The following is a 27525-nucleotide window of genomic DNA, read 5'->3' as shown; positions in this document are numbered from 1 at the left end:
TCAGGCTCACACCCTATTGCCTGGGATAGATAAAAACTTTATCTGTCAGTTTGCTAAATCTGCTCCTCCTGCCTCATTTTGAATAAAGAAAACCTGGGCTCAGCTTATCTAAACCAGAGATGCGCCTTTCCTAATACTGTTTCCATATGCAACTTCTAAGTAAAGGTGACATGCCAATGATTTCTGGTCTCATTTTAGTCAAGAACTGTCCATAACTGGAGTGACTGGCTTTGTCTTATCTAAAACCGTACCTTCAGAGAACAGTTCTGGCACTATTGGACAACACAGATTTATTATGTTTATGACATGTTAGATGAGCTGGAGAGGTTAGAGTGACAGTTCTCAGTGTTACCTTTTCAGGTTCATCTTTCCCTAAAGTACAGCAAACCAAAAACAAATTTAAATTCACTTGGATCAATTTTCCAAATAGGGAATCTAAATGACTATAGAAGAATTTACAGAGATACGTCTGGAATAACACACACAGACATATATTTTCTAATAACTGTTAACATAAAAAACAGTATGATTTCTTCTCACAGAAAACAGAGATGCACAGATGACAAATAAGCCCAGGTAGGCATTGTAAAATCTGGTTAAATACACTAAGAAAATATTAAACTGGTGAGTTTTACCCAACAGGAATCTTAAAATACCAGAAAAGTACCTTCAAATTTTACTTTATTTGGAAATGATACAAATTCATTATTTTAATATTTAAAGATTGTGGTAGTATAGTCAAAACACATAAATATTATAATATACATTTAGAAATTAAATATAAAGTCAACACAACACTCCTTAAAAACTCATATGTACACTTCCAATAAGTCTCAGGTTTGAGCATTCAAGCTCATCAGATTTCCCCATGGAAATGGGTGAATCTTGCAGGGAGATTGTCCACAGGATACACGGTAGGACTGGTTTTCATTGTAGGAGGTCCATTTAGAAGCTGCCAGTCACAATGCCTGGCCAGCTCCACTGTAAATATTTTGAGAAGAATTTTTGCAAATTCTTTGCCTACACAGCTCCTAAGGCCTCCTCCAAATGGAATGAAGCTGAACCTGGATGCATCCTCTGGGTGAGGCAGCATGAATCTGTCAGGATTAAATTCTTCCTTGTTGGTGAAGATCTCTGCCACATCATGAGTATCACAGATACTGTAGATAACATTCCAGCCCTTGGGAATCTGGTATCCCTGCAAAAGATTATGAAACCCCAAGGGCTGACAAACTGGAATTTAACTTTCAACAACAAAAAGCAGTCACTGATATCTTTGGGGGAAATTATGAGCTAAAAGCAAGGGAGAGGTAGAAACAGAGAGGTGGATCCAGGTTGCTCAAACATATCTCCATATAGGGCAGAACAATGATCAAAAGCATAAGAATTGCAGCCACAGCATAGGGAAGAAAGAGGAGTTTTTAAACCACAACAAAAGGGAGAAAGAAGAGAATTTTAACTTACATTTAATTCAAAAGTCTTCAGAGCAACCCGAAACCCTCCTGGAACTGGGGGATTCAGTCGAAGGGTCTCCTTAATAACACACCCGATGTATTTAAGTTGTTCCAAAATTTCCATGTCTAACTTGTTGTCTTGATTGCTCTTGCAAAGTAAACCCTATCAAAACAGTCATACAGAGGTGAACAGTTATTTTGTGCTCCAATAAAATCAGCCCAGCAGACGTAAACAGGGCTTAAGTGGAGACTAAACCCAAAGGGCCCCATGATGGGACAGACTGGGAGGGGGAAACAGCAGCTAATGGCCATTTGCCTGCCCAAATCCACTATTTACAATCCCAAGAGAACGCTGGTCACCAGTTAGAAAGGCCAAGTTTCTCCCCGCGCCCCCCCACCCCACACTCACCACCACCACCCACACTAATCAGCTATTCACACTATGTATGCCCTTGGACACACCAATTCAAGAAAGTGGAACCTATCTGAGAATCTCCACGGTTCAGCAAAAGGTGGAGGAGGGGTAGGAATACAAGGTCAAACTCTGCCCAAATGGGATCACAGCTCAAGACTCCATCCTGTTTATTCACAAAGCTAATTCTGCCCACTGGCCCACGCAGCCCTGGGCCTTGCACTTTCAAAATACTCCATGAAGGCAGCACACTGACTTATTCGGAAGTTGGCTAGGGAGCAGCTGAATTTCCTAAGCTAATAAGGACACCCCCAGCCCCAGTCTCCCTACCTTACTCTTCAGCTCTTCTCGCACTTTCTGGAGAACATGTGGGTAGAGCCCCAAGTAAGTGATCAGAGATGTGGCTGCACTGGCCGTGGTTTCGTGTCCTCCAAAGAGGAGTTCGGTTGAAGATTGCTTTAGTGCCTAAGAATAGAGTAAGACCCACGTTCTCACAAGTCTGCCTGCGGTTTGACAGAAGGATTACTCAGAATCGAACTGAGAGTTCTGGAGGGAAGACTAGAAGGGCTAAATGTTTTGCTGACAGAAAGTCAAGGAAAGCAGTATCTTTAAACAAAATGCAACGTCCCTTTAGTTCAGTTGGAGCAGTAAGGCGAGTACGACCCCACTCTACCGGAAACTCCTGAGTTAAAGTCTTAGTTTTATTAAAATCGCAAGGTTCTTTATTAACATTTTTGCAAATTCCAACTTTCCCTTTGAAACCTGGAAAGGCCAGGGGATGCTCCCAGTTCCGCCGCAGCCCCTTCCGCATCTCTCCCAAATGGGTGTCTCAGCCTTCGGGATTCCATAGCTGTAGTCTGAGCCGGCCGCCCACTCCAGAAAGCTGGGCCCCAGGCGCGCGCTTTGGGGGCCCCAGGAACCGCGCTTGGAAAGCCAGGGGACCAAACTCCGCAGTGCCTGGTCTGAAGCTGTCACTCACCTGCATGTCCAGCCGCTCTCCCCTCTCCCACGAGTGCTCGATCAACAGCTGCAGCGCGTCTTTGCAGCCCTGGCCCGCCTCGGATGCCCGCAGCCCGCAGATCTTGGCGCGAATGTTCTGCTCGATGCGCGCGTGAATGAGGTTCCGCGCCTTCATGCCCTGAGCGCAGAGAGCGCGCGGCGGTGAGCAGACGCCCAGGTCCCGCGCCCCTAGTCCGCAGCCCGTTTGCCGCCCTTACCCGGTACAGCCCGCTGAAGGGCACGTCGATGGGCAGCGAGAAGAGATTGCGGGTCATTTCCTCGAAGGCCTCCACAAGCTGCTGCTCGGCGTCCCCGTCGCCCGCCAGTTGGGGTTCGCAGCCCAGTAGGATGCGCATGGCGATTCGGAACATGAGGCGCTTCACCTCGGGGTAGACCAGGAGGCCGCGCTCGCCGCAGCTCAGCCACTGCTCCAGGCTGCTGCCCACTTCCTCGGTGATCACCGGCACGTAGCACTCGAGTGCCTCGCGGCTGAAGGCCCGCATAATCACCTGAGTCCCGAGGAGGGGACAGCGTTAAAAGCCTCCATCCGCCCCTCTCGTCTACCGCCGTCCCCTTCCAGACACCCCCAGTCCTGCCAGACACATGGCACTCTCCGAGCTGGGAAAGCTAACCTGGAGCTGGCAGAGGGTCCTAGCCCACCTCAAGCTGCTAGCCCGCGCCCAGCATCCATCAGCCGGAATTCCTCTCATAAATGGGGTCCCCCTCCCTGTCCAGCCATCGCCTCCTGCCCCCACCTTCTTGCGCTGCTTGTGCGAGGAGTCGTGCAGGTTAGAGAGGCAGCCAGATCCCAGAATGGTGCGCACCGACGCTGGCCAGTGGACCGACACCAGCCGGTGCTCTCCGAGCAAGATGCGGCGCACATTGTCCGCGCCCATCACCCGTACGGTGGGCCGCCCGAACAGATGTGTCTTGTAGATGAAGCCGTATTTCCTGCGCTTCATCTGCAGGAACTTCCTCCGCTGTGGGAGGAAGGCGGAGGAGAGAAGCGGGCATGAGGGGGCGCCGGGGAGCGCCGCGCCTACCGCCAGCCCTGCTCCTAGCCGCAATAGCCTGCCTCCCGGGGGCGCCTACCCCGACTTCAGCAGAAGCCCAGAGCTGCGCCGGGCTCCGGGGAAGCAGCCTGTCCCGCCCCACGCTCCCTTACCTGCAGCACCATCTGCAAAGTTTCCCCAAAGAAGGGGAAGCCCATAGTCCCGGGGGGCAATGGGAGGGCACAACTGCGGTCGCGGCCGCTCACGCAGTACAGGTCCCAGAGCTTGATCGCAGCCAGGAAGAGCAGCAGCGGCAGCACGAAGGTGCAGAGCGCACTGGCCAGCAGCGCCGGGAGCCCCATGGCGCGCCGCGACCTCCCGCGCCACCTGCCGCCGCCGCCAGCGCTCCAAACCCCACGGCGCTGCCGCTTTATAGGCGGCCCAGGTTGCTGCCCACGTTACCTTGGTCAGACAATTAGTTCACCCAAAGTTCATCTTTAATTGCGGATTGGGCCCCTGGCTCCTCCCCCCGCGAGGCGCTGCCCAAAATCTTTAACCGTTTGTTCCGCGCCGAGGCAGAGGCGGCGCGGTGGCGGCTTCCCTCCAAGCGCGCCTCCTGGGGTGCGGGGCTAGGAGCTGCCCGCCTCCCCCATCCAAGGTGTGCTGAGCTCCGAGGCGGCGGTGGGGGAGGGCCAGGACTCCGACGAGCCGGAATTCCAAGCTCTAGCCTTCCCGGCGGGCTCTTTGGAATCCCTCCCGCCCGGTCCCACCCGCTGCCCCGGCCCAAAGCAGCCTTCACTGGCTTTCCATTTCCAGGCGCCGGGTGGGCTCTCTTCCACGTGATGAGGAAGCAAGGGAAAGTCCGTTCAGAAATCGTCCAGCTGCCTCCTCCCACGGGTGGGGAAACTGAGGTCCAACAGAGATGCATAAAGCAGGCCTCCAGACGTCTCCGAAGGATCGCGCAGAAGAACCCAGGGCCAGAGTCCAAGAGAGAGCCTCGGGGCATCGAGCGCAATAGGCAGATCTGGGATCCCCAGCTCCCCAAACCCTGCAAGGGGGCCAGGACTCGTGAAGTCTTGGAAGGTCCTACTTCAGGATACAAGAAGGCCTCCAGGTCCCTCAGGTCCCCAGGTGCTACCCTGTACAAGCCTGATCCCCGACCCTGGGGCACTTCGTCTGGGGCTCGTCAGTCGGTGCCCGTCTCTGAGATCCGAGCACAGCTCGCCGATTCTGAGGGCCCTGCGGCTTGGCGCCCCAGCTGGACAGCAGGGAAGGGGGTCCTTAGCCTTGGCACGATAAAGAGACGGTATAGGGGGAAGGGGAGCCCAGGAGTCCTGGCTCCGAGGCCCGGCTCCATCTCTACTGCGTGTGACCTTGGACAAGTCACCACACATCACTGTGCCTGTTTCCTCCTCCTTAAGAGGGAGGCGATAATTCCCGACCTGTCTAAGCCTCAGGGTAGTGAGTTCCCAAAAGGAGGCTCCGGTTGCAACTACTCTTTCCAGCTCCAGGCACGGTAGACTGCGTTACCTGGGTGTCCGGTACACCGAGAACTGGAGTCCTCCTCCTCTCTCCCAGGTCCCACCCAGAGTAAAGCCACTGTCCTCATCCAGGTGAGGGGGTGCTCGGCCCTAAACTCAGGCCTCTGCCGACCCCTAATGGGAGGGGTGAAGGAATCCGTACTGGGAAGTCTTCTGTACTTTGCCCAACTACAATCAGCTGCTACTGTAGCCAAAGCCGGGAGCTCAGACGCTGCGGGACGCGCACCTGCGCTCTCTGCTCTCCACCTGCCGGAGCTTCCCGGCTCGGGACCAGTCAGGGCCACACGCTACCTGGGTTTGGGCGCTGAACGCACCTGCGGCGCCGAAAATGAAACAGAATGGCCTGCATTTGTTTAGAACTGAACACTGTCTCTGGCAGAAGCACGCCGCACGCCTCGGAAAGCGTCCCTTGGAGGTGGAAAACTCTGCTCCTGAGAGCTTAAATGCGTTGCCCTTCTCGCGGTGGTCCCCAAACCCGGAGGTATCAGGAAATATCTGCAGAGGTCGGAGGGACCCGCACAATCCTAGCGACGCTCCAAGCCAGAGTCGCCGCCACAGGGAGTGTTTCGGGGCGTCAGCGTTTCCCCATAACCTGCCCAGTGCTTCAGAGGCTCTGGGTAGGGTTTCAGTCTCCGGCAAACGATTTGGTGGCTGTAAACACGGCGAACCAACCTCTGGCCACTGCAGGAAGCCAGGCCAATCGCGCTGGAGGTAATTCTCAGAAATCCCGGGTCCGCCCCTTTCTGGACAGCGCCTCCGGCCGATGTGCAAAGCCGGCGAAAGGGGACGTGACCTGGGGCCCATTCCCAATCCTCGGGCCTGACCCGCCTGTGACCCCTGCAGGCCGGACCGTGACATCCGAGTGAACTCTGCGGGGCCACCTCGCCAAGTTCAGCTCACGCCGGGTCACAAGATGAGCGGGGCCTGCACGCTGGAAATTGCCGCAGGGAAAAAAACGTTTTAATCTATCTGTACTTCGAGGCTGGCGGGGGCGTCCGGCAGGAAAGGATTAAATGTGAGAGTGAACGATCATTAAAGAACATCTTGAAGGGGGGCAGGGCGGGGGGGGGGTCAATAAATTACCAGGCCAATAGGAACTTTGATCTAGGAATCTTGCCAAGCTTTCGTGGGTGGTGGTGGGTGGGGAGGGGGGTGGGTTCACTGAAAAACAACTTGTTTCCAAGATGTTTACAAAGCAGCCTCCCTATTGCTAAGAGGCGGGGATGGGGAGTCGGTTTTTTTTTTTTGTTTTTTTTTTTTGGCTGGTGGGGTGGGGTGAGGGTGCAGGGACTAGACTGGAGTCACAGCAAAGAAGTCCACCTCCGCTTTTCTCCTTTCAGCCCCCGTCTCATTTCTGAACGTGCTTTCCTGTCTCAGAGTTCTATACCTGCTGTTCCCTCTGCATGTGGCACCCCTCCCCCAGGCCACCGCTGGCTGGTTCCTTCCAAAGTCAAATGTCACCTCCTCCAAGGTTCCCCCCACCCATCCAGCCTAATTTAGCCCCAAAGAGTCTCTATCACAGGCCTGTTTTATTTCCATGACAGCGATTATCACCTCTGGACATATTCTTACACTTTTGTTTGCTAGTTTATTTCTTGTCTGCCTCCCTCCAGAGCATATCAAGTGCAGGAGGGAAGGAACCTCCTCTGCTCCTTCCCCAGAGAATCTGCAGCTACTAAAACAGGAGCTAAGATATCCCTCAAAATTACTGAGCATGATGTACCCATGGAAAATTAAAACTGGAGCCATCGCTACAGAGGCTTATAGTTAGTCCAGACCCCAATGCAGGTCAACCTGGTCTTCTTGGAACCAGCTCAACTAGCCTTGCTTCTGAGGGTCCCCACCCCATTCTTCTCTCCTCTCTCTAAATCACAATTAACCCTGAAGCCTGCATCCTTCTCCTCCTCGCCCAAACCCATGCTTCTCAGGCCAGGCTGTCCTCTGCATTTGCAAGAGCACTCTTTGGGCAGGCCCACGTCCTGCCACCTTTGCTGCCCCTGGTGTCTCCCGAGCTCAGGGCCTGGCACCAGGCCCTTGACTGGCAATGGGTGATGAATTGCCCTGTGTGGGGGTTATGGCAGCATCAGCCCAGGTCGGAAGGGCCTGCTGCACTCTGGAGCTACCAACCCTGTAAATGCCTGCTGTGTCCCCCTTCCTTCTGGCCCTGGGATCCACCTTAAGCATGAGGTCAGGAGGGCACTGGCTTTCTTCTGGTTCACTAAGGGGTCAGCTCAGGACTAGGCAGCTACTTCCCTGGATCACCCCTTATGTCCAGCTGCCCCGGCCTGTTGGAAGCTAGGTGGCAGATTGAAGTGGGCTGTTGGGAATGATGACATGGAGGCTTTTGGCTTTGATTTAAACAGTGGTTGGAACCTCTGTACCGGCATGGTTGAGAGAGTCCTCAAGTCTAGCTAAGGCTTATCATGAAAAGGAGGCCAAAGTGTTCAGCCCTACCTGATGGCCACAGGAACAGAGGTTGGGGCAGAAAAGTGAAGGGATGGGGGTGGAGGAGAGCACTGGCTGGGGAGTCCAGGAGCCTATTGCTGGGCTTCTCAGGTGAGTCATTCACCTAGATTGCTCCTCAATTCTTCTCTGTGATAGAGAGGATGGTGAAGCCATAAAACCAGAAAGCCCTGAAATGGCAGGGAGGGGTGAGGGAGCAGGGACTAGACTGGAGTCACTGGAAAGGAGTGACTCTAGGGTGTGGTGGGTCACACCTCTAACCCCAGCACTTTGGGAAGCCAAGGCAGATGGATCGCTTAAGCCCAAGAGTTTGAGACCAGCCTGGGTGACACGGTGAAACCCCCCCGTCTCTACTAAAAATAGAAAAAAAAAAATAGCTAGGCGTTGTGGCACTCGCCTGTAGTCCCAGCTACTTGGGAGGCTGAGATGAGAGGATGGCTTGAGCACGAGAGGCAGAGGTGGCAGTGAGCTGGTTGTGCCACTACACTCCAGCCTGAGCCACAGAGGAAGACCCTGTCTCAAAAAAATAAAAATAAAAATAAGGTCCCTGAAACCTGGAGACAATTCACAGCCCAGCTTCCGGGGTTATGCTCAGAGAGAAGTCAGGGCAGCCCAGGCCCCAGGCTGCCCAGCTCCCAGCTTCTCTCTGGGTATACTCTGGTGTGGGTCCTTGCCTGGCCTCCCCAACCCTGCACCCCAGTGCCTTTCCCCCAGGGAGCAGCTGCCCAGCTAAACCCTAGCCTCCTCACTCAACCGCTCCCAAGACACTTTATTTCTTGGCCTTCCTATTTTTGGTACAAATATCTCAAACCTCTCTAATTATGTCTCAACCTCCCATGAAAATAATCCAGCCGTTAGGAGACGTGTTGGTGTGCCTATTCTCCTCTGTATACATGACAAGAGTAAATGCGTTCTTAAGGTAGGAATTTTTCCTTTTAAGAAGTGGCCAGCAGAATCCGGTGACCTTGAGCCCTTTCGAGCCTGGAAGTGCCCACAGTTGCGAGTTTCCACCGAGACCGGCAGAGTGGCCAAGGCGCACGAAGCCAGACGCCAGCTGCCAGAGGGCCTTCCGTCGGGCGTCCTCTTGTGTGTTTTTTCTATGGCCCAAAGCCAGGCCAGGGTTGCGCCCACGGCGTGCCCGCTTCCTTACAAGGGTTGCAGGTCTCACCGCGTGCGTCGGGTCTCTCTGCAATGTCCCTGAGTTGCAATATTCCCACTCCCCTGCCACCCCTACCCCGCCTTCCCCCATCCATGCACCCTCCCTGGATTGGCTCGGGAAGGGGAAGCCAAGCGGCACCTCGTGGTGATCTATCTATTCCCTCCATGCCTGCTTGGCCCACGACATTTTCCTTCCTCTGGGCGAGGAGTGCAGAAAGCATCTTCCCATGGGCTTAGATGCTTCTCTGGCGCGGCAGCAATGGCTCGCGCTCCTCCTTCCTCGAGTCCGGCACAAATCCGCGTTTGGCGAACATTTGTTGAAAGATTGTTGAACGAGTGAACGAGTGGGGGAGCCGCAGATGGGTGGCGCTGCGTGCGCGCCACAGCCACCCGCCAAGCCGTGTCCTAGAGCGCAAGCATGTCAGAGGCATAGCCCATTCCTCGCAACCGAAGGCGCGAGGGGGTGGAAAAAGAGCCGCAGCCCGTCCACTGGGTGCACGATGGGCACCGTCTGCATGGCGGGGAAGGCGGGTGTGGCCAGTTCCCAGCGCGCGGTGCGCACCAGCTCCACAGCTAGCAGCTGGAGCACGGCTTGCGCCAGCTCCTGGCCGAGGCAGCTGCGCGCACCGCCGCCGAACGGGATGTAATGGAAGCGGCTGGAGGCGCCCCGCGAATCTTCGCGCGCTGCGCCGAAGCGCTCTGGGTCGAAGCCTTCGGGAGGGCTGCGGTACACCGCAGCCGTCTCGTGCGTGTCCCGGATGCTATACATCACGCTCCAGCCCTTGGGGATCTGGTAGCCCTGCAGAGAGGCGAGGAGATCAGCCTGACCACGAGGCACCTGGAAACGGGGGGGCCCTGAACTGACCCTCCACCCTGGTGCTTCCATCAGGCTTCCGAAAACCAGGAGGAACCCGCGATTAACCCGGAAACCAGGAGAAAGCTCTGTGTTCCAATCTTAACTCCTTCACTGGTGAAATGTATGACCTTGGGCTAGATGCGCAGCCTCTCTGAGCTTCAGTTTCCTCTTTGAAAAAATGAGGGGGAAAATGGCCCCTTTGTTGGTGAGGATTCAAATTAAGGACTTGGCACATATGAGTGTTCAGTAAACGGTAACTATTAGTTATGTTCCCGTTTGGTTTTGTCTTTTTCTCTTCTGACCTTAGATGAGGAGACCTAAATTCTAGTGCTACACCTCCCAGCTGCTAGAGTGGGAGAAATGCACATGTCAATTCCTCGAGGTCAGTTCCATGGTAGAGCTCTTCTTTGCATTGAACTGAAAACTTCCCATCCTTCCCTTCCATCAGCTGGACAATAATGTTCAGATTTGGTACCACACTTTAAGAAGGCGCACATGAGAATCAAACTGGCCATCCTTAAAATGCTGAAGGGCAGTTTTCATGTTCCCTCTGCCCACCCTTAGCTTTTTCAACCATTTGGCTTTCTGATACGTCTTCCAACCCCCTGACTACACTGCTATCCTCATATCAAGTTCCAGGGTGAATATTCAAAGTTTCTAACTGGGGAACAGAACATCTTGGAATCATCCCAGGAGCTCTCTCTCCTCTCTAGACATCAGTGTTCTCATCTGTGAACTGGAGGTGGCTAAGACCCTTTCCTGTCCTCTGCTCACCACCCTGGTTCTGTGCTTCCCTAAGGTCTTGTAGGGCACTCCAGCGCCTGCAGAATGAAGCTTGCATTCCAAGACTGATTCCACATTCAAGACACTTCTCAACATCCACCTTTGTCTGAGTCTGCTCTCTCTGTAATAGGCTCTCCCGTCCGAACCTTTCACTGCTCCAGTTCAAACTCCAGCTCTCAAAATGTGTTGGTGTCATCCAGCACTAGAGATCACTCTCTTCGCACCACAAGTGGGATGAGGCTGTCAGTCCCGGCCCCCTTCCTCTCCAAGTGGAGCCCCTCCAGGGTAGAATCTCAGTCCCTTTGATGCCTCCTGAACCCTGGCACGCAATGTGCCACAAATGTTCACTGTGGAATGCCCATCTTTGCCTGGAGCCACCCAGCCACCAAGCATGGTGCTCAGGGGACTGCAGCGACAGCCTTTCAGGCAAACACCCGCAGTTTGGCACAGCCAGAGCACCACTGCCTGAGGCCACCACTGTACCCCCACAGCCCGGCCCCACCTGGATGGAGTGTCAGAGCTGGAAAGGACCAAGACAGCTTCCTTGCAGAGAGTAAACTGAGGCCCAGAGTGAAGAGGGAACTGCCCAAGGTCATACGGAGATGGAGTCAGTTCTAGACCTTAACCTTGCTCAGCCTAAACCAGCCTGATCAGAGATGAAGCATCTACCCGGTATTTTAATCCTCCCCTCCCCTGGAATCTGGCCCCAGCCAGAACCCTGGACGGGTCGCAATGAGGGGTTCCTTGATCTTGTGAGGGAGCCAGAGGGGTACAGCACAGGACATACTGAAGGGTTCTCTTTGTTCTCCATCCACACTCACTGGCTGGGAGGGGGTGCTGCACGGATAGAAGAGTATTTTTATTCTAAAACTACGTTCTCATTGAATTGACCGTTCCGGACCGCTGCCAAAAGCTGAAGGGTACGAGATCCCTAACCTTGCCGTCTCGCCAGGTTTTGCGTCCCTCAGCCGGGGATCCGGGGAGGTGGAACAAGGCTCAGCCCATTTTATAGGACGGAAGGCTGAGGCTCTGAGGGCAAAAGAGGTGACCGCGCCGTCCGAATCCCTCCGCCCTCCTCCCGCCAGAGCGCCGCCACGGCAGGCGGCGGGCGGCAGGCGGCAGGCGGCAGGAGGCAGGAGGCTGGCCATGGGCTGGCACGGCGCACTTACGTCGAGCTCGAAGGTGCGCAGGGCGGTGCGGTAGCCTCCGGACACCGGCGGCAGGAGGCGCAGCACCTCCTTGACCACGCAGTCGACGTAGCGCAGACGGCCCAGCGCCGCGAGGCTGAGGTCTGGCTCACAGCCGCAGTCGGGCGGGGGCCCCTCGCTGCCCACCGCGGCCCCAGGCGCGCAGCCGCACGCGCGCCCCAGCCCCTGCGCCACCAGCTCCTCCCGTATCTTGGCGATGGCCGCCGGGTGCTGCAGTAGCAGTAGGATGAGCGAGGTGCTGGCACTGGCCGTGGTGAAGAAGGCGGCGAAGAGGAGCTCCACAGCCGACTCCTGCAAGACAGCCCCGGGCGGCACTGAGTCTCCGGCGGTGGAGTCGCCCGGGGCGCTGACCCGACGGCCCCGTGGAGATGAAAAGCACCCAAATTTACTATTGCGAAAAACCAGGGGGCAGGGAAGTGCTATTACCGCCGCGACTGTGTGTACGGTTTTGAAGTCGATTAAATCTCAAGTCCGCTATTTGGGAAAGTCAGCTATAGCAACAGGCAACATTAGGATCTATCCACTCGCCTTGCGATGGTTCCCAGAGAGAATGCGGGAACTTACTCTATGCACTCTTCTTGGTGCTTTAAGCATATTCACTCATTCGGTTCTCACCTCCCCTCTGTGAGGCACAATTGCTGCTCTTGTTTTATGCGGTTGAAAACGGAGACTCCAGAGTAGTGCTCAAGGTCCCTACAACTAGCACTCCCGGCAGGCGGGCTCAGGAGTCCAGTGCTCTTCACCACCTGGTGGTGCCGCCGCCAACCCCAGTGGAACAGCCTGACAATGGCTGCGGTGCAACAAAGGCACCTGCAGCAGCAGTGCCAGCCTCGTACCAATGCCGGCATCATGGCTTCATCCTCTCCCTACCGGAATGGTCCCAGGGAGTCACTAAATGTCTTCCTGGTCTGCTCTGCGCAAGAAGAGCCCATTGCTCATGCTCTTATTAGTTCCAATCTCAGAAAACAAGCTAAAGCTGAGGCCTACCCTTCAGGGATGTCTCTGGTAGAAAGTGGGAAACTGAGGCCCAGAGAAAGGATGCGTGAGAGTTGCTTATGGAAGATTGAGGTCTCCCTATTTCTAACTTCCCCTCCCCATAACTTCTCCACTCCTTTTTAGGTGCTCAAGCAAGTTCTGGGGCCATTCCAAAGCGTCCCACCTCCCCTCCACTGTGTGTGTGATGTGTGTGCAAGGGGAGGGGTCCTAATTCTCCAGGAGATCCACAGCAACAAGACAGACAGATAGAGGTACCAGGTGCCAGGGTAGCTCATAGAAGGAGAGAGGTGATTTTGGAAGGAAGAAGGGAGCTTTGAGGATGTGGAGTTTGATCCTGAGCCCCTTAGAGTTTGTAGAAAAAATGAATAATGAGGGCTTTGTAGGCAGGGGGACAGCAGAGGCAAAGGCATGGAGCGGCAGAGAAGGGCAGTGGGGGAAGGAAAGGAGAGAGAGCTGTTTGTGGCCAGAAACCTGCAAAGATGGGCCCAGGATTCTTGCCTTCGGTTCTCCTACTAACAAGGGTGGCAGCTGGCTGAAGGCTGCACAGCTAGTGAGTGTGGCTGAGTCATTACTGGAACCCAGGTCTCCTCTTGCCCCTCATCTTGAGGACTGCCTGTGCCTCGAAGTGGGGCCACACAGGATGTGGTTCTGGGGATGCAGCATTGGTGTAGGGACCTGCTGGGAATGCAAAAGAGGGGAGAAGGAGCAGCCTGTCAGCACCTACCTTCAGCTCCTGCATGGAGGGCTCATGGCCCAGCTCCCTTGCACTGTGAATGATTAGGTCGAGGGCATCACCCGGCTCTGCAGCCTTGTCCTCATGAAGCTTCTCAGAAATGGCCCCCTCCAGGTGCCGATGCAGCTGGTCCCTTGCCCGGATGCCCTGATGTGCAGGGAGAGAAGAAAGATGGGGCAGGAAGGCTAAGGGGCCAAGCCCGGCCACTTACCCAGAAAACCTTCTCAGCACTGGCTCTGCCAACATCCTTGTGTTAACAGCTTCCCAGCTTAGTTCCTGGCCTGGCATATGGCTGGGCTCAGTAAATGGTTGGGGATATGTCCACTGTCCACAAACATCATTCTGTCTTGATTATCACAATCCCCCTCTGAGCCACAGCAGAGTTACTGTCATCCTGAGGAGAGGATGCTGAAGTTCAGAGAGGTCAAGCAATTGCCCAGAGTCACACAGCTGTCCATGTCCATGCCTGGCACAGAGCCCAGTGCGGCTAGGGTCAGCCCATTGCCCTTTCCCTGTACTAGGCTCAGGCTGGGGCACCTTGATGCACCCAGCAAAGCTCTGACTTAGAGGACACTATTGGATTTGTACGCATTAGCCTCTGTAAGGGCGTGGGCAAGAGGGGATGCCTCTCCAGAGTTCAGGGAATAGCCGCAGCAAAAGCATTCCCCCGGGGAAAGCACTGTAATTCAGCACTTGAGTTCCATAGTCAGAGGAGATGAGGTTAAAGTCCTGTTCGTGCCCCTACTAACGGTGTGATCTTGGGTAAGTCAATAAAATAAGTTTGGCCAATAAAATGAGAATCATAACACTTTGCAGGCTGCGAGGATTAGATCAGAAAATGTATCCATGGTGATCAGCCTATAGCATGATCCTTTACACATATTATTTTTATGCAGGTGACTGAAAATCAGGGAATCAAACAGTGGGAAGTCCCAGAACAGGGGGACCAAAAGGCGGGATGGGGCATCCTAGCTGCTCTCCGGGTCCTGCCCAATGTTCTGAAGTCTGGAGAAGCAGCAGTTCTCTGATCCCGAAACCTAGCGGGTCCAGGGCCGGTGGAGCTGACTCCCACACCCCTGGGTCCGGGGCTGGCACTGGGCTGGACCGGGGCTCATCTGCAGTCCTCACGCTCTCCTCGGTTCCGCAGCCATCTGGGCTTCCGAAGAGGTGATGGAGGCCGGCCCCAGGGGCGCCGCTGTGGGAAGGAGTCGGACCGACTGGCCGGACGCCTGCCACCGAGACCCCAAACTCCAGCGGCCCGCGCTTGCTCAGGCTGGAGCGCGTCGCGGCAGGCGCGTCCCACGGAGGTCGTGTGGCCCGCCCCAGGTCACACCAGCGAACCAGCACAGAGGCCAGGCCCAGAGCCCACCGCCACGCCACCGCCACGACGCCTCCCACCCCCGGGCCGGGCCGCCGTTCCCCAGCAGAGGTGACGGACGCGCGGGGTGCGCAGAGGGCGTCCCGTCTGGGTCTGGGAGGCCCGCCCGCGCCGCGGAGCCTCGGAGGAAGGTCTGGAGCCGGGGCGGGCGTACCTTGCGCAGGCCACTGAAGGGAACGTCCAGAGGCAGTGAGAAGAGGTTCTCCACGAGCTGCTCGAAGGTCCGGGCCAGCGTGGCGCACTGCGCCTCGTCCAGCCGCAACCCCAGCAGGATGCGCGCGGCCACGCGGAAGGTGAGCGCTTTGGCGGCGTCGTAGACTGAGACCGGTCGGCCCGCCGCGCACCAGGAGCGCACCTCATGCCGCAGCGCCCCCTGCAGGCGCGGCACGTAGCGCTCCAGCGCGGCGCGGCTGAACACGCGCGCCAGGACCTGTGGGAGCGCGCGTGATCAGCGCTGGCGGCGGTCGGGCCTCCTCTGCTTGGCGATTCCGGAGTAGCCAGAAGGCCAGTTCCGGTCCTTTCTCCTTCTTCTAAGCGGCCCAGACCTAAACTTGCTGGCTTTTGCTTTCGCCATTTCCCCCAGTTCTGCTCTGATGCACACAGTCCCTCCCAACCATCCAGGCTCCAGCTGCCATCTCCTCTAAGAAGTCTTCCCTGGCCCCTTTCTAGGTCTGAGTCTCCAGCGCTTCTGCTATCACAGCCATAGAAGATGGGAGATGAAAGAATCTTTTAGCGCAGTCCTAACTTTATAAACCGAAGCTGAAGATAACGGACCCGCCCAAGGCCACCCGCTAGTTACCAGGGACCTTGGTCGGGTTCACAGTGTATCCAACACCGGGGCCCCGGCCTGGCCCATGGCAGATGCCGGGGACCGCGGATCCGACGTTTCTACGGTCCATTCCTGTTTCCACTCACCTTGCGCCGCCGCCGGTGCGGCTCGCCGACCGCACCTAGCAGTGTGTGCGAGCCCAGCAGGATGTGCGCACTCTGCGGCCACTGGCTGCGCACCAGGCGGTGCTCGCCCAGCAGGATAGTGCGCACGTTCTCCGCGCCGCTCACGCGGATCACTGGCCTGCCCAGCAGGTGCGTCTTGAACACTGTCCCATAGCGCTCTCGGCGAGAACTGTGGAAGCGCGAGCCCTGCGAGCGAGGCGGAGCGTGGAGAGCTGGCACTTCTGGGCCTGGGCCGGGATCTGACCCAGACCTCCCAGCGGCCTTTTGATCACAACTCCCTGTCCCTGGCTGGCGCGTTTACAAAACAAGATCCCCAATGGGCCTGGCATCTACTCTACGGGAATGTACATGCTCCTGTTCCTATTGGTGAGATGAGGAAACAGACTCAGAGTGAAGAAGTGAGCGCCCAAGGGCTCACAGTTAAGCCAAGCCCCAGGCTCCTTTTCTACGATTGCAGGACGTGCTCCTCAGACCCCTTCCAAAAACCCCTTATGTTTACCCCCTGCGTTGTGTCGGGGAGTTGCTCTGGGGAGAATTCCAGTGACTTGAGGTCCCTTCGAGGGAACGGAGTAGCTAGGCAAAGGCGAGAGTTGTGCGCGCTTCACGGGGTCGTGGGCGATGGGCAGGGACTGGCTACAAATCCCATGGGCACTGAGACTGAGGAGGGTCCAGTGGGAGCCAGGGGAAGAAGGGACCCTATTAGCGCTCGGGGTCGAAGGACTGCTCACCTGAACTAACCAGTGCAGCGTTTCGCCGAAGAAGGGCCAGCCCATGGAGCCCTTGGGCAAAGGCAGGGTGGAGGCCCGGTCCCGGCTCAGCATCCAGCGGAGGGTCCAGAGGTGCTGGGCCAGGCTGAGCAGCAGGCCCGCGCACAGGAGAGCAGTGCCCGCCGCCCCCAGCACTGACAGGCAGCTCAGCCCCCAAGGGAACATGATGAGCCCGCGGGGGCCAGGCCGCTCAGAGCGCAGGGAGAGCAGGGGACGCAAGAACCGGGGCGCGAGCAGTGCGCAGTGCTCACCTGTTCCGTCCTCAAAAGGCCTGGGGTTTGGGGGCCAGGCCCGAGATTTATAAGCTCAGGCGAGAACTCTGTTCTAAAAACAGACGGACGGTGAAAGACTGCAGTGACCGTGCGCCCTTAGGGAACGTGCCTTCCTCGAGGCCGGCACGCTCAGGACTTTTTCCTGGCTCCTGGGCCCAAATGCCAGTCCCTCTCGAAGGTGCCTGCTGCCTCGGGAACGCTCACTCCCCGCTCCGCGGGGCACCTCCCACCTCCTCCCGGGCTCAGCACCCTTTGGATAGAAGCAGCGAAGGAGGGCGAAAGAAGAGCAACTCACCAGTGTTGCCAACCTGGTCTGCAGACCCCCGCCCCACCTCTCCCTTCTCCAGTCGTTTAACACTTCTTGGCCCACGCTGGACACGTTTATATAGATATTGGCTCCCTCCCTACGGACCGATCCCAGTTCACACAACGTGACGTGTCTTTGCATATTTAAAGCGCTCCACGCAGAGTGGTGATTGGAGGCGGTGGGCAGCGGCGCGCTCACGGAGGGGCTCTGAGTAGGGAGTGGCAGGCGCCGGGGCGCTAGAGCTGGGCTGGGGGCTCGCCCCGCGAGCGTCCTCGGGCGGGGCCTGCGGGTTCGCGCCAGAGCTTCCCCGCTCCTCGCAGGCGCTCAGAAAGTGGGCGAACCCAACGCGCAGAACTGACCCGGGCTTGCGCCCCGCAGCGCTCCTGGCCCACCCCCGGCCGCTGGCTCCCTCTGCGGTCCCCGCCCTCGAGCTTCTAGGTGCCCTTCTCTCGCCACTCCAAGGTGAAAGAACTGGGCTTTTCTCTCCTTTGCTCCGACTATTTCAGGGAAACTGCAGTCGTCGACGCCTGCGTTGGCATCGCAAAAGCCCACGAGGGATAGCGCAGCCGAGATTCTCCGACAGCTCCCCACCTCTCCCGGCTCTCTGATCTACCACGTCAGGTATCCTTCCAAAGATGGCAGTTCCACTGCTGCCCTAGGCTTCATAAAGACGTCCTAAGCCTCCAGAAGCGGATACCCACGAGCACCTTTCCGGTCTCAAGGACCGAATTCAACCTTCCCTGCACATCCTTCCCTCCCTCCCCCGAGTTTGCCCGGCGACTCTTGTCAATCTACATTGTTGCGTTTCGGGCTTTGTGCGTCCCATTCAAGGGTTCCAAATGCCTCAGGACTCACTCGTCCTTGTCCCTACAGCGCAACCTGGGGTGTGTGTGGAGGGGTGCAGGATGTTTATATTATTGTTAAGAGTAAAGAGGTCCCACAGTGGTCTGCTCCAGGCAGTGCAAAGGCGGTATCTCTCTGAATCCCGGGACGTCTCAGCCAAAGCAGGGGAGACACCCCAAGTACGCTGGAGGGCTGGGTAAGGCGCGAGGGGCAGCCCCATTCCAGTCTTCAAAGAGAGCTAGCTGTTTACCGCTCCTCTCCTTCAGATTTCACCGTGCCTGAAAAACTACCATGCTTTTCATGTAATATTTTTAAAAACATTAAATACTTTGGATTAAGAGATGATCGAGAGAACAAGTGCGCACATATATATATGTGTGTGTGTATGTATATATATTGTTTTGGTGCCACTCCCATTCCAATAACTAGGAAATAATATGCCTTTTCTCCAGGAAGCACTTGTTTTAAATCAGTAAGCTCTGAATAGACAAAATAGTAATGCATTTTCAACAACTTGCTCAATATTTTTAATATTTCATCACAAAATCCAGAGATGTACATATAATTCTTTACACTTATTTTACAGAGTCAGGCATAGTTTCTTACAGGCCTAAATCCTGAAAAGGCAAAGGGAAGATTCAGCATAAATACAACAAAGGGAGAATAAAGACTGGATTTATATTGCCATTTGGACCACGGAAACGTACACAAAGGAAAATGTACATTTGTTTTAGGTTTTCCAGAGTTCATTTGGTTTGGCTTGTTTCCACAATGAGGATAAAGTACTGAAATCTGCTATTTGAAGAAAGTAACCTGACCCCTGTGGTAACTTCTGTGTGCAGGAACCATCTACCCTCGCACAAGCTGCACCTGAAGTGGTTAGCCCCATTTAGTTCCTGTCCTCTCTTTTAACTGGAACCAAACCAAACCAAACAAATCCAGAATGGGGTCAGCTACAAGCAATATAGTTAGAAATATTAACCCTGATGAACAGAAACAACACTGCATCTTTAGAAAATCCAAAACCTTTTGTTCATATTCAGAACGATTAAATTAAACCACCCAAGTAGAACAAATAATTCACATTCTTACTGAGTTAAATCAAGTTTGATTTCAGGCAGCTTTAAAGATTTGTCTATTTCCCCTTCAGAATTAGCAGAATTAGAAATTCTGGTCTCTGCTTAAATCACACTGAGGTGAAAATAGAAGCTAAAAGTCAGAAAACGGTAGCGAAATACCACCATATCAGACATGATTGAATTCCAAAGCCATATACTGATCAAAAACAGATTATCATTCAAGTCTAAATAGAAAAAAATACTTATGAGTAGAGGCATATGTTTTTCAAATGTATTTGTAATCAATTTCATGTAGAATTTGTGACAATTTATGTATTACACTTTTGCATTTTCCCCTAAAAGTGAAAAAATGGTCATTTTTTTCCATATATAAAATAGTATTCGATTATTTAAAAATCCATACAAATGATATTTATTACTATTTCTTGTTTAAGCCCTCATGTATCTTCTCTATTGTATTTTTGGATTCTGTAAACAAATTACTGTATCATGACCAATACTTGCTCAAGATCAACGTTGAATCATGGATTTGGTGTCACTGAGTGCAAGCCACGTGAGGTCTACGTGTGCTGGGACATACCATTCACCAAACTTCTCAGCTGTTTCACGACTGTCTCTATCAACTTCTGTTTGTCTCGATCATTCTTCCTGAACTGAGCAAATATATTGTTCTTTTTGCTAGTATCCTTCATCCTAGAAACGTATGTGAATGAAGAAGCTTAGTAAAAGAAAATTAAAAGCTAAGCTGTCACAAGTAAAATATCTTGGCATGCTCTGAATTATCCCACACTAATCCTATGCTTGAAAAATATAGTTCAAAGAAAGTAGGTACTAAATAAACATACAGATATAGTAACCATGCAAAAAATTAGAAGCTTTATTTTACATTCTATGTTAAGTGGTATTTTTGCATTAGTATGTACATCTAAAATATGCTAGGTTTACTACTATCATACTATTTTCTAATATTATTCCACAAAGTATGCTAAAATACATACCCTGTATAGACTCTGCTAATCATATTCATAACAAGATAAGGTGAAAGGAAAATAACATTAGAAAATGTAAAATAGCGATGTTTTTGCCTCAGTTGCATTTCATGGCATTGTAAAATAAATTTACATTTATTTTAAACATTTCCTCTTGTCCTTTCAAATCAAATACACCACAAATATTTTGAAATATAGGAAAATAACAATTTTAATTTAAAAATTGAAAATTTTAATAGTGATACTTTTTCATTTTTATTTTCTTATCCAGCAGCCCCCAGAATCACAGCAGATTCAGAGAGTCTCCCAATAGTGACATTTTAAATGAAATATGATTGACTAAAGAAAAAGTCTGTCACATAATGAGAGGGAAAAGTTAACACCTAAATTTATGTTTAGTTGGACAAGATGCATCAGTAAATCCTATTACCTCAGTTTTTACTGTATTGTTTTTTTCAAATCACATATTTCTCTACCTGCAAAGAATCCAAGTCCACAATGCTAAGATTTAGATAACACTGGTGGCAAACATTCCAATTCCTGGTCACATCTGACAAAATACCTTCTTTCCTGAGTTATAGACTTTTTTTTTTCAAGAAAGCTCCAATTGTCACATCCCCAGTAAACATATTTCTAAGGTCAATTAAGCTTGCAATTCAGGATACAAAAGGAAAGATGTTTTGTTCACATCAATATAAACAGCAGTTGCTTATGAAACTACACCAACTCTGAAGGGCAAGAAAGAAAAGCTTATTTTTTGGTCATTAAACTAGAGTGAGCTTTTAAGCTCCATCTAGACTTTTCTTTTTTGACAGAGATCTCTAGTTCTTCAGTTTATCACTGAATCAAAAGGTGCTAAAATGTTATACAAAAAAGTTTTCAGAATATACTCACTTCTCCAAAAGAGTAAGGGCTGTGTTTGGATTCACCCGAAGGTACTTAGAAGCTGGCTGTCCATAATCAGCTAGGTAAGTAGACCAATCCCAAACCATAAACAGGTCAAGGAGCTGCGAAAGATGGGGGAAATGTTAAATCAACTTTTGATTATTTACCCAGTTAATACTTAAATTATATGCTATCCTTGGTCCATTTTAATATGGCTTGCTTCTTAGATGGAACAGAATATGGAAATTCATTTTTAAAACTTCATTAACTGTACTTTACAACCAAAATAGATCTTTTACTTTGAAATTACTAAAAATGCCAGGGGTTGTTTTCTAGTAAAATACTTTGTGTTTTCAAATAATTGTAAAATAATGAAAACACTGTTAATATAATATATATTAACCCTTGTACTGATGTATAGAAATTTTATCTTTATGCATTAGTCAGTACCCAGATTTAATTAATAAAGGTTGGTGCTACTAACCTGTATGAAGAATTTTAAAGAACTTAAATTGAACTTTTTTTTCTTAGAGGTAAGTATGTTTACCTTTCAAGGACGCTGTTTGCACCTAAGACTTTTTCCAAAGTAATTTAAACCAAAAGCTCAGATAATCTCAATTAAGTGCATTAAACAACCTCTGCTGGATTCTCTCCGGTGATAGATCCTCTGTAGTATTATGAAATGAGGGCTTCAGGATTCAGCCTGTTAACTCTAGGCTACCACTTTGTATAAACAAACAACAACAAAAAAGAAACCCTCTTGTTTCCCGTGGTGTCTTAAAATTGCCTATTTACTTTATAATCTTCAGTTAGAATCATTGTCAAATATGGAAGTAATCTTTTAAAAGCCTAAATGCCTAAACCTAAGCACCAAACTCTTTATCCAACTTTAAAACCCTAATCCCCTTTAAGCCATTTAAAACCAACTTCCTATCCCCATTTGAATTGTTTCAGAAAGCTAAATGCTTTACTTACTACCTTCCATTAGTTTTTATATTCTTTCTTTTTGTTTTAACTCACTTTATAAGTAAGGGGTCTTACTGGTTTTGCTTTCAAATGGAGGAAACATTTGCATTTACTCATGGGATACAAGAGCCAACCACTGACTCTGAGAGGGATAAAACTCTGGGGTGATTAAAACCTCATAAAGAAAGGTTACCAGAAACTAGCTTTTCTTGATGAAGGTAAAGAACTTGCTTGACTCTTTCCCCATCCAATTTACAGGTATTAATAGAGATTTTCTTGCAACAGGCAGAAAATTCTATAATGAAAACATTAACTATGAAAAGCCACTCTATTTTCTTTCAGACAAGATACCATTCTGGGCCATACCAACAGTTGAAACACTAGGATAGAAACTATACTGAGACAATGTTAAAGAATATACTGTCTGAAAAAGAAAAGGGAACTTATTTAAAGTTCTGTGTAATTTTTAACTGTTGTTTGGCCACATTTTTCCCTCCTTTCACAAAGAGGAAAAGTTACTTTCATACACTCAGATGGTAAGAGTGTAAATTAGTATAACTTCTCTGGAATGTGATCCTGCAATGTGTTTAAGAACCTTATAAAAATGGCCATTCCCTTTGATTCAGCAATCCTACTTCTTGGAATGCAACTTCGGGAAACAGAAAAAAATTTATGCCCAAAGATATTAATCTCAAAAATGTTATTTGTGTTATCAAAAACTGAAAATAGCCTAAATCTCAATATTAAGAGACTGGTTAAGTAGTGAGGTATATCTGTATGATGACTATCATGTGGTTATTAAAATTAATGTTTACAAAGAATTTTAAATAACTTGGGATAATGTTTATGATAAATGTTGCTACTTAAGTTACATTAAAACCCATCCAAAATGACTGGAAGAAAATTTGCAAAAATGTTAAGGATGCCTGTTATAAGCTGGGCATGGTGGTGTGTTCCTGTAGTCCCAGCTACTCTGGAGACTGAGGCAGGAGGATCACTTCAGCCCAGGAGTTAAGAGTCCACCCTGGGCAACATAATGAGACTTCACCTCTAAAATAGTAATTTTTAAAAAAGAATGATTGTTATTTATGTGGTGGGATTAAGGTTAACTGTTATTTTCTTTATTTTTGTAATACTCTACAATGGATATGTGTTAATACTATAGTTAGAAATAAGGTTTATATATTTATATATTAAAATAAATTTCAATAATGAACACCCCTCACAGAGTTGTCAACAGAAGCCTCATTTTCAAGGATTCTTCTTTCAGGTATATGTGTGTATTTGCACAACTGTGCATGTGCAATGCACAGTGTCAGCAGAAAGCAACCTCTTAAGGCTCTTTTTCTCTAGGCTGATTTACCCCCAAGTGGGAAAGGAGGAGCCGACTTAATGAATGAAAAACCCGCACCAACTCCAACTGTGAATACAGAATTGATTCTTTTACAGCACAAGACCAGACTGTCCTAGATAAAGAAACACTATGCTTACAATGTTCACATATGGTCAGATACTTATATGCAAATCTCTTATGTGAAAATCCATAGAAATTACAGGAACCACAAAATTAAACCTACCTGCCCATATGTAGACAAATCTATGTGCTTTCATATTTACATTAATCTTTGTATAAATATTTATAGAAATACATATTGTACACAGTTAATTTACAGATATCTGTAGAAATCTGCACGAATTTGCAAATTAATGGTTAAGGAATTAATTGCCAAAGCAGATAAAAAGGCCAATGATCTAGATAATATTCATTTATTTATTCAACATATATTGACTCCCCACCTATCACGTGCTAGATACTATGCTAGGTACCAGAGATACAGCATTGGAACAAGACAAAATCTCTTTCCTCAAGGAGCTTACATTGTAAGATAGGAATAAAGCAGTAATCTTTTGATGTTAAGATGGAAGAAATTATAAAGAAAAGCTATTCACACAGAATCCTGGTAATTTAAACTACAGTAACACATGAGGAAGCTACTATCACTTTAATATAGAATAAAATAGAAACCATTAACTTATATAGAAGCTGGTGACTGCCTGCTCATTCCACTCAGTCTATGAATCCAATGACTGAAGATCGAATGGCTGAGACATTTCAGTGTTTGTGTCCCAAACACTACACATGAACACGGGCAGAGAGCAAAGATGGAGCCAGCAAGCATGTTGATCTCATATTCTCATTTCTCATTTTCATGTGTATATGGATTTTTCAAATGCATTGTACTGCTGGAACAAGTAAATAGAAACGAACTTCAAAACTGGGCAGGCAAGCTCATAAAGTGTGTCTAGCACAGTGTAACCACTCAGTAGATATTCAGGAAATAACTGATTAATTGATGATGCCAGACCATTATTCCAAGTTTCCTTGGGAGCTTTTTTCTTAGGCTATAAGTACAGGCTACTTTAGCTTATGCTGATAGCTCTCTGAAAAAGGCCAATGTTGGCTTGCAGGCAAACTATGGCAAGTGAATATAGTGAAGTGACATCCCTGTATCTCTCCCAGCTTTTCACCGGGGTATTGATAAAGAGGAGAGACTCCATCATGATACAGCATTGGGTCGAACGTTAAGTAAGTTAAATGATCTTCCTGGAGAAAGTAGCGTTAATATTTCTGAATTGTCTACCAGTCTCCTTCACGCATAACAATTACAAGGTCATTTTTCACTTTTTATAATTCAGTTCTATTGAAGTGAAGGATAAAACAAAAAACCAGGACTTTATGCCTGGGTCCCACCTAACATTATGCCAGGCCAGATTTTATGGACTGAACCCATTTCCACAGGCGGCTATCCATGCCTGTTCTGACCAAGATGACCCTGGTCTTTGATTGGGATGACTTTAAAAGAACATGACTGCTCTAGAGTCAGAGTGTGTGATGGGAAGAAAAGGGGACACTGGGTTGTTGCCAGGTACAAACACTAATACTTCCCTTCGCTCTACCCCAACAGTCACTGCCTTGTGGACTGCCTCTCACAATTGGTTAGGCTTCACAGGATGCACTATGTTCTTAATATTAAGATCTACATTATGAAAAATCTCACTTCTCTACTTAAGTTTTGCTTCCTTCAGATGGCAATGCACAAATAATATGTTTGTTATTAATCACACAAAATCTCTTTCAGTCTTGTAAATAAACAGTAGGACATGGTCTCAACAGGTGTATTTATTAGTTAACACATATACCTGAAGTTCAAAGATGTAGATCAAACATGAACAAAAACAAAAATCTCCCCAGATTACCCAAAAGCAATTTTACAATTACTTATTAAAGGATAAAGTCAGGCATATGATAATGAAAATTGGTATTAAGTTTTATAAATGGGTTTCTTCCAATAGTCAAGTAAAGTAATTCCACCTTAAATCCTTTTGGGAAGTAAGCAAAGTACAGATGATATAAAAATGAAAAGGCAAAATCATGTGCCTGAGTTCTACCTCATCATGATTTGTAAGATTATCTGAAATTAGTATCCCAAGTTTTTTTCACCAAGGATTCAAAAATACCCTTCATAACTAATCTGATAACATAAAGTGGGTGTATGCCAACATTTGTAAGTGAGTTGTACGTTTCACTTCCTCAGCATTCCCTGTGTGGGTCCAGCAATCACAAAGATCAGCTTAAGGAAAGAAGTGTTACATGGGTGGTCCCATTTATATGCTCAAAATAGTTGAATCACTTCAGAATCACTGAGGAATTCATTTGTGTCAACCCATTTAGCTTGCTGACAGTTTCCCAACCTACAGACTCATTCTCGATCCATGCCCAAGGAACTTGGGGTCTCAGACCTGTTGAGATCACTTTGTACAAATGACACAATGAATCTAGGCAGACTTAAAACTATTCTATGAAACTCTTGAAGTGACTTTTTGCCTTTTTAAAAGTGAACCCACAGTGCCAGGTCATTTTTTCCTTGAATCTGATTTAGCTTTCTTTGTTTTGGGTCTTTTGGGTTTTGCTTTTGAAGCATCTCTGGGGCAGTGACCCAGGACAGAAGATAAATAAAGTTAAGCCAACCTCAAGAGAAAAGCAACTGGGGATACCAGGTTTGCTTTTGTAAACGTGAACAGTGACCTGGGGGCTCAGGGTCAACCTCAGTCCCCCAAGTTCCCTTTTCAAACACTAAATCCACCTGGGACCTCAGAGTTGCTTTGCGGATTCCAAAAGTAAACCAGGAGATCATTTTTCCTTTGCCTCCAAACAACAAAGCTGAGATCAGGGTTCCTAGAGTGCTCCAGAGATTTAAACAACAAAAGTCCTAAACCCTAGTACTGCTTCAAGGAAGAAATACTTGTCCTTCAAACAAATCCTGAGTAATTTGCCACTGGGAATTCAAGAAAAATGGGTCTTACTAAATTAGCTACATTGGAAAAAACTACAAGTCCTTTTTCGAAATCTATTGTGAGGTCAAATGATGAGCTCCATATGATTTTTAAAGCACCTGGATTTTCCTTCCTTTCCAGCCATCTAAAAACACCACATTTGGAAAACTCCACGTGGAGCACAGAATTTTAAGTAGCAGTCAGAAGAAGCATAGGCAATAACTACAATACAAAAAAGCAAAACAGTATTGTGCCTCCAGCCACCTCACTTTTTTGCCTTCAGGTGTTAACTGCCTTCATGCTACCTTCTGGATCTGATGCGCCTTCACCCAAGCCTGCCCTTTTCCAATGTCCTATCTGCTAGACTTGCCCTCAGCCAGTCCTTTCACTCTCACCTCTGTGAGGACTAGGAGTGAGTTCTGAGCACTTCATGCTGCAGAAGCTGCTTAAAGGAATTAGTCTCTTCAAGTAACTTCACTCAGGTGAACTGTACATGCAAAGGTAGAATGTTCTTAAAGTATTTTTTAATGCTAAGCTAATGTAGTAGTCCTAGATAACCTCTAGGTGAGTTTGGAATTTGAAAAAAAAAAAAAAAAGAGGCACACAGTAAAATTTACATAATTGGATTTACACACATCCATATTTGCTTTTTGATTTTTTTCTTTTTGGTCACTACCATGGCTAAAATAGCATATAGATACATACATGTGAATTTATGTGGTTAATTTATTAAAATTAATTTTATCAAATACATAGTTAATAATCAAATGGAGCATATCATGAAACCAACAGTTCACTGCCGTACTCAGAAGTAACCATGTTTAAATCCTTATTTATTTGTTTTTTGTGTTTTCTGTTGTTGTTGTTTTGAGACAGAGTCTCGCTCTGTCACCCAGACTGGAGTGCAGTGGCGCAATCTCGGCTCACTGCAACCTCCTCCTCCCGGATTCAAGCAATTCCTTTTTTTTTTTTTTGAGACGGAGTCTCACTCTGTTGCCCAGGTTGGAGTGCAGTGGCGTGATCTCAGCTCACTGCAACCTCCACCTCCCAGGTTCAAGCAATTCTCCTGCCTCAGCCTCCTGAGTAGCTGGCATTACAGGGCACGCCACCACGCCCGGCTAATTTTTTGTATTTTTAGTTAGAGACGGGGTCTCA

At 49.5% G+C, this 27525-nt stretch overlaps 3 protein-coding genes across 6 annotated transcripts in view; all 3 read right to left on the bottom strand.

Annotated features, from left to right (window-relative positions):
- Nucleotides 1-273: 273 nt before the first annotated feature.
- Nucleotides 274-4615, bottom strand: LOC129045304 (cytochrome P450 26A1). Of its 2 annotated transcripts, none has more exons than XM_054503927.2 (7): nucleotides 4031-4309; nucleotides 3621-3845; nucleotides 3084-3374; nucleotides 2846-3004; nucleotides 2197-2331; nucleotides 1465-1617; nucleotides 274-1198 (listed from the first exon to the last, which is right to left on the bottom strand). In XM_054503927.2, the coding sequence occupies exons 1-7, from the start codon at nucleotides 4217-4219 to the stop codon at nucleotides 857-859; spliced, it is 1494 nt and encodes a 497-aa protein (XP_054359902.1). In that variant the 5' UTR covers nucleotides 4220-4309; the 3' UTR covers nucleotides 274-856. The 2 variants fall into 2 exon arrangements, with proteins under 2 accessions (XP_054359902.1, XP_063526052.1); XM_063669982.1 differs by lacking the exon at nucleotides 4031-4309 and adding an exon at nucleotides 4320-4615 and having other exon boundaries at nucleotides 594-1198.
- Nucleotides 4616-8610: 3995 nt separating this feature from the next.
- Nucleotides 8611-18058, bottom strand: LOC129045303 (cytochrome P450 26C1). The gene is made up of 6 exons (XM_054503925.1): nucleotides 16656-18058; nucleotides 15889-16113; nucleotides 15128-15403; nucleotides 13587-13742; nucleotides 11828-12157; nucleotides 8611-9818 (listed from the first exon to the last, which is right to left on the bottom strand). The coding sequence occupies exons 1-6, from the start codon at nucleotides 16857-16859 to the stop codon at nucleotides 9441-9443; spliced, it is 1569 nt and encodes a 522-aa protein (XP_054359900.1). The 5' UTR covers nucleotides 16860-18058; the 3' UTR covers nucleotides 8611-9440.
- A 557-nt stretch (nucleotides 18059-18615) lies between these two features.
- The window catches only part of EXOC6 (exocyst complex component 6), a 224773-nt gene continuing 215863 nt past the window's right edge, over nucleotides 18616-27525 (bottom strand). For all 3 annotated transcript variants that reach the window (XM_054503919.2, XM_054503918.2, XM_063669987.1), the window contains 2 exons: nucleotides 21079-21191; nucleotides 18616-19888 (listed from right to left, as the gene is read on the bottom strand). In XM_054503919.2, the coding sequence (XP_054359894.1) occupies nucleotides 19756-19888; nucleotides 21079-21191 (246 nt within the window). In that variant the 3' untranslated portion in view covers nucleotides 18616-19755. The remainder of the gene's footprint in view (nucleotides 19889-21078; nucleotides 21192-27525) is intronic.

Source organism: Pongo pygmaeus, chromosome 8, assembly GCF_028885625.2.
Source record: "Pongo pygmaeus isolate AG05252 chromosome 8, NHGRI_mPonPyg2-v2.0_pri, whole genome shotgun sequence".
In the NCBI taxonomy this organism is placed as follows: Eukaryota; Metazoa; Chordata; class Mammalia; order Primates; family Hominidae; genus Pongo; species Pongo pygmaeus.
The sequence above is the reverse complement of the archived record's forward strand: the minus strand, read 5'-3'. Positions and strand labels throughout refer to the sequence as shown.

Coding starts and splice junctions, on each gene's coding strand:
- LOC129045304 (XM_054503927.2), bottom strand. CDS start 4,219: ATGGGGCTCCCGGCGCTGCTGGCCAGTGCGCTCTGCACCTTCGTGCTG. Junction 3,375..3,620: donor CGCACAAGCAGCGCAAGAAG/GTGGGGGCAGGA, acceptor CTCGGGACTCAG/GTGATTATGCGGGCCTTCAG. Junction 1,618..2,196: donor GAGAAGAGCTGAAGAGTAAG/GTAGGGAGACTG, acceptor CTGTTTTGATAG/GGTTTACTTTGCAAGAGCAA.
- LOC129045303 (XM_054503925.1), bottom strand. CDS start 16,859: ATGTTCCCTTGGGGGCTGAGCTGCCTGTCAGTGCTGGGGGCGGCGGGC. Junction 15,404..15,888: donor CGCACCGGCGGCGGCGCAAG/GTGAGTGGAAAC, acceptor GCGCTCCCACAG/GTCCTGGCGCGCGTGTTCAG. Junction 13,743..15,127: donor CCTTCAGTGGCCTGCGCAAG/GTACGCCCGCCC, acceptor CCTGCACATCAG/GGCATCCGGGCAAGGGACCA.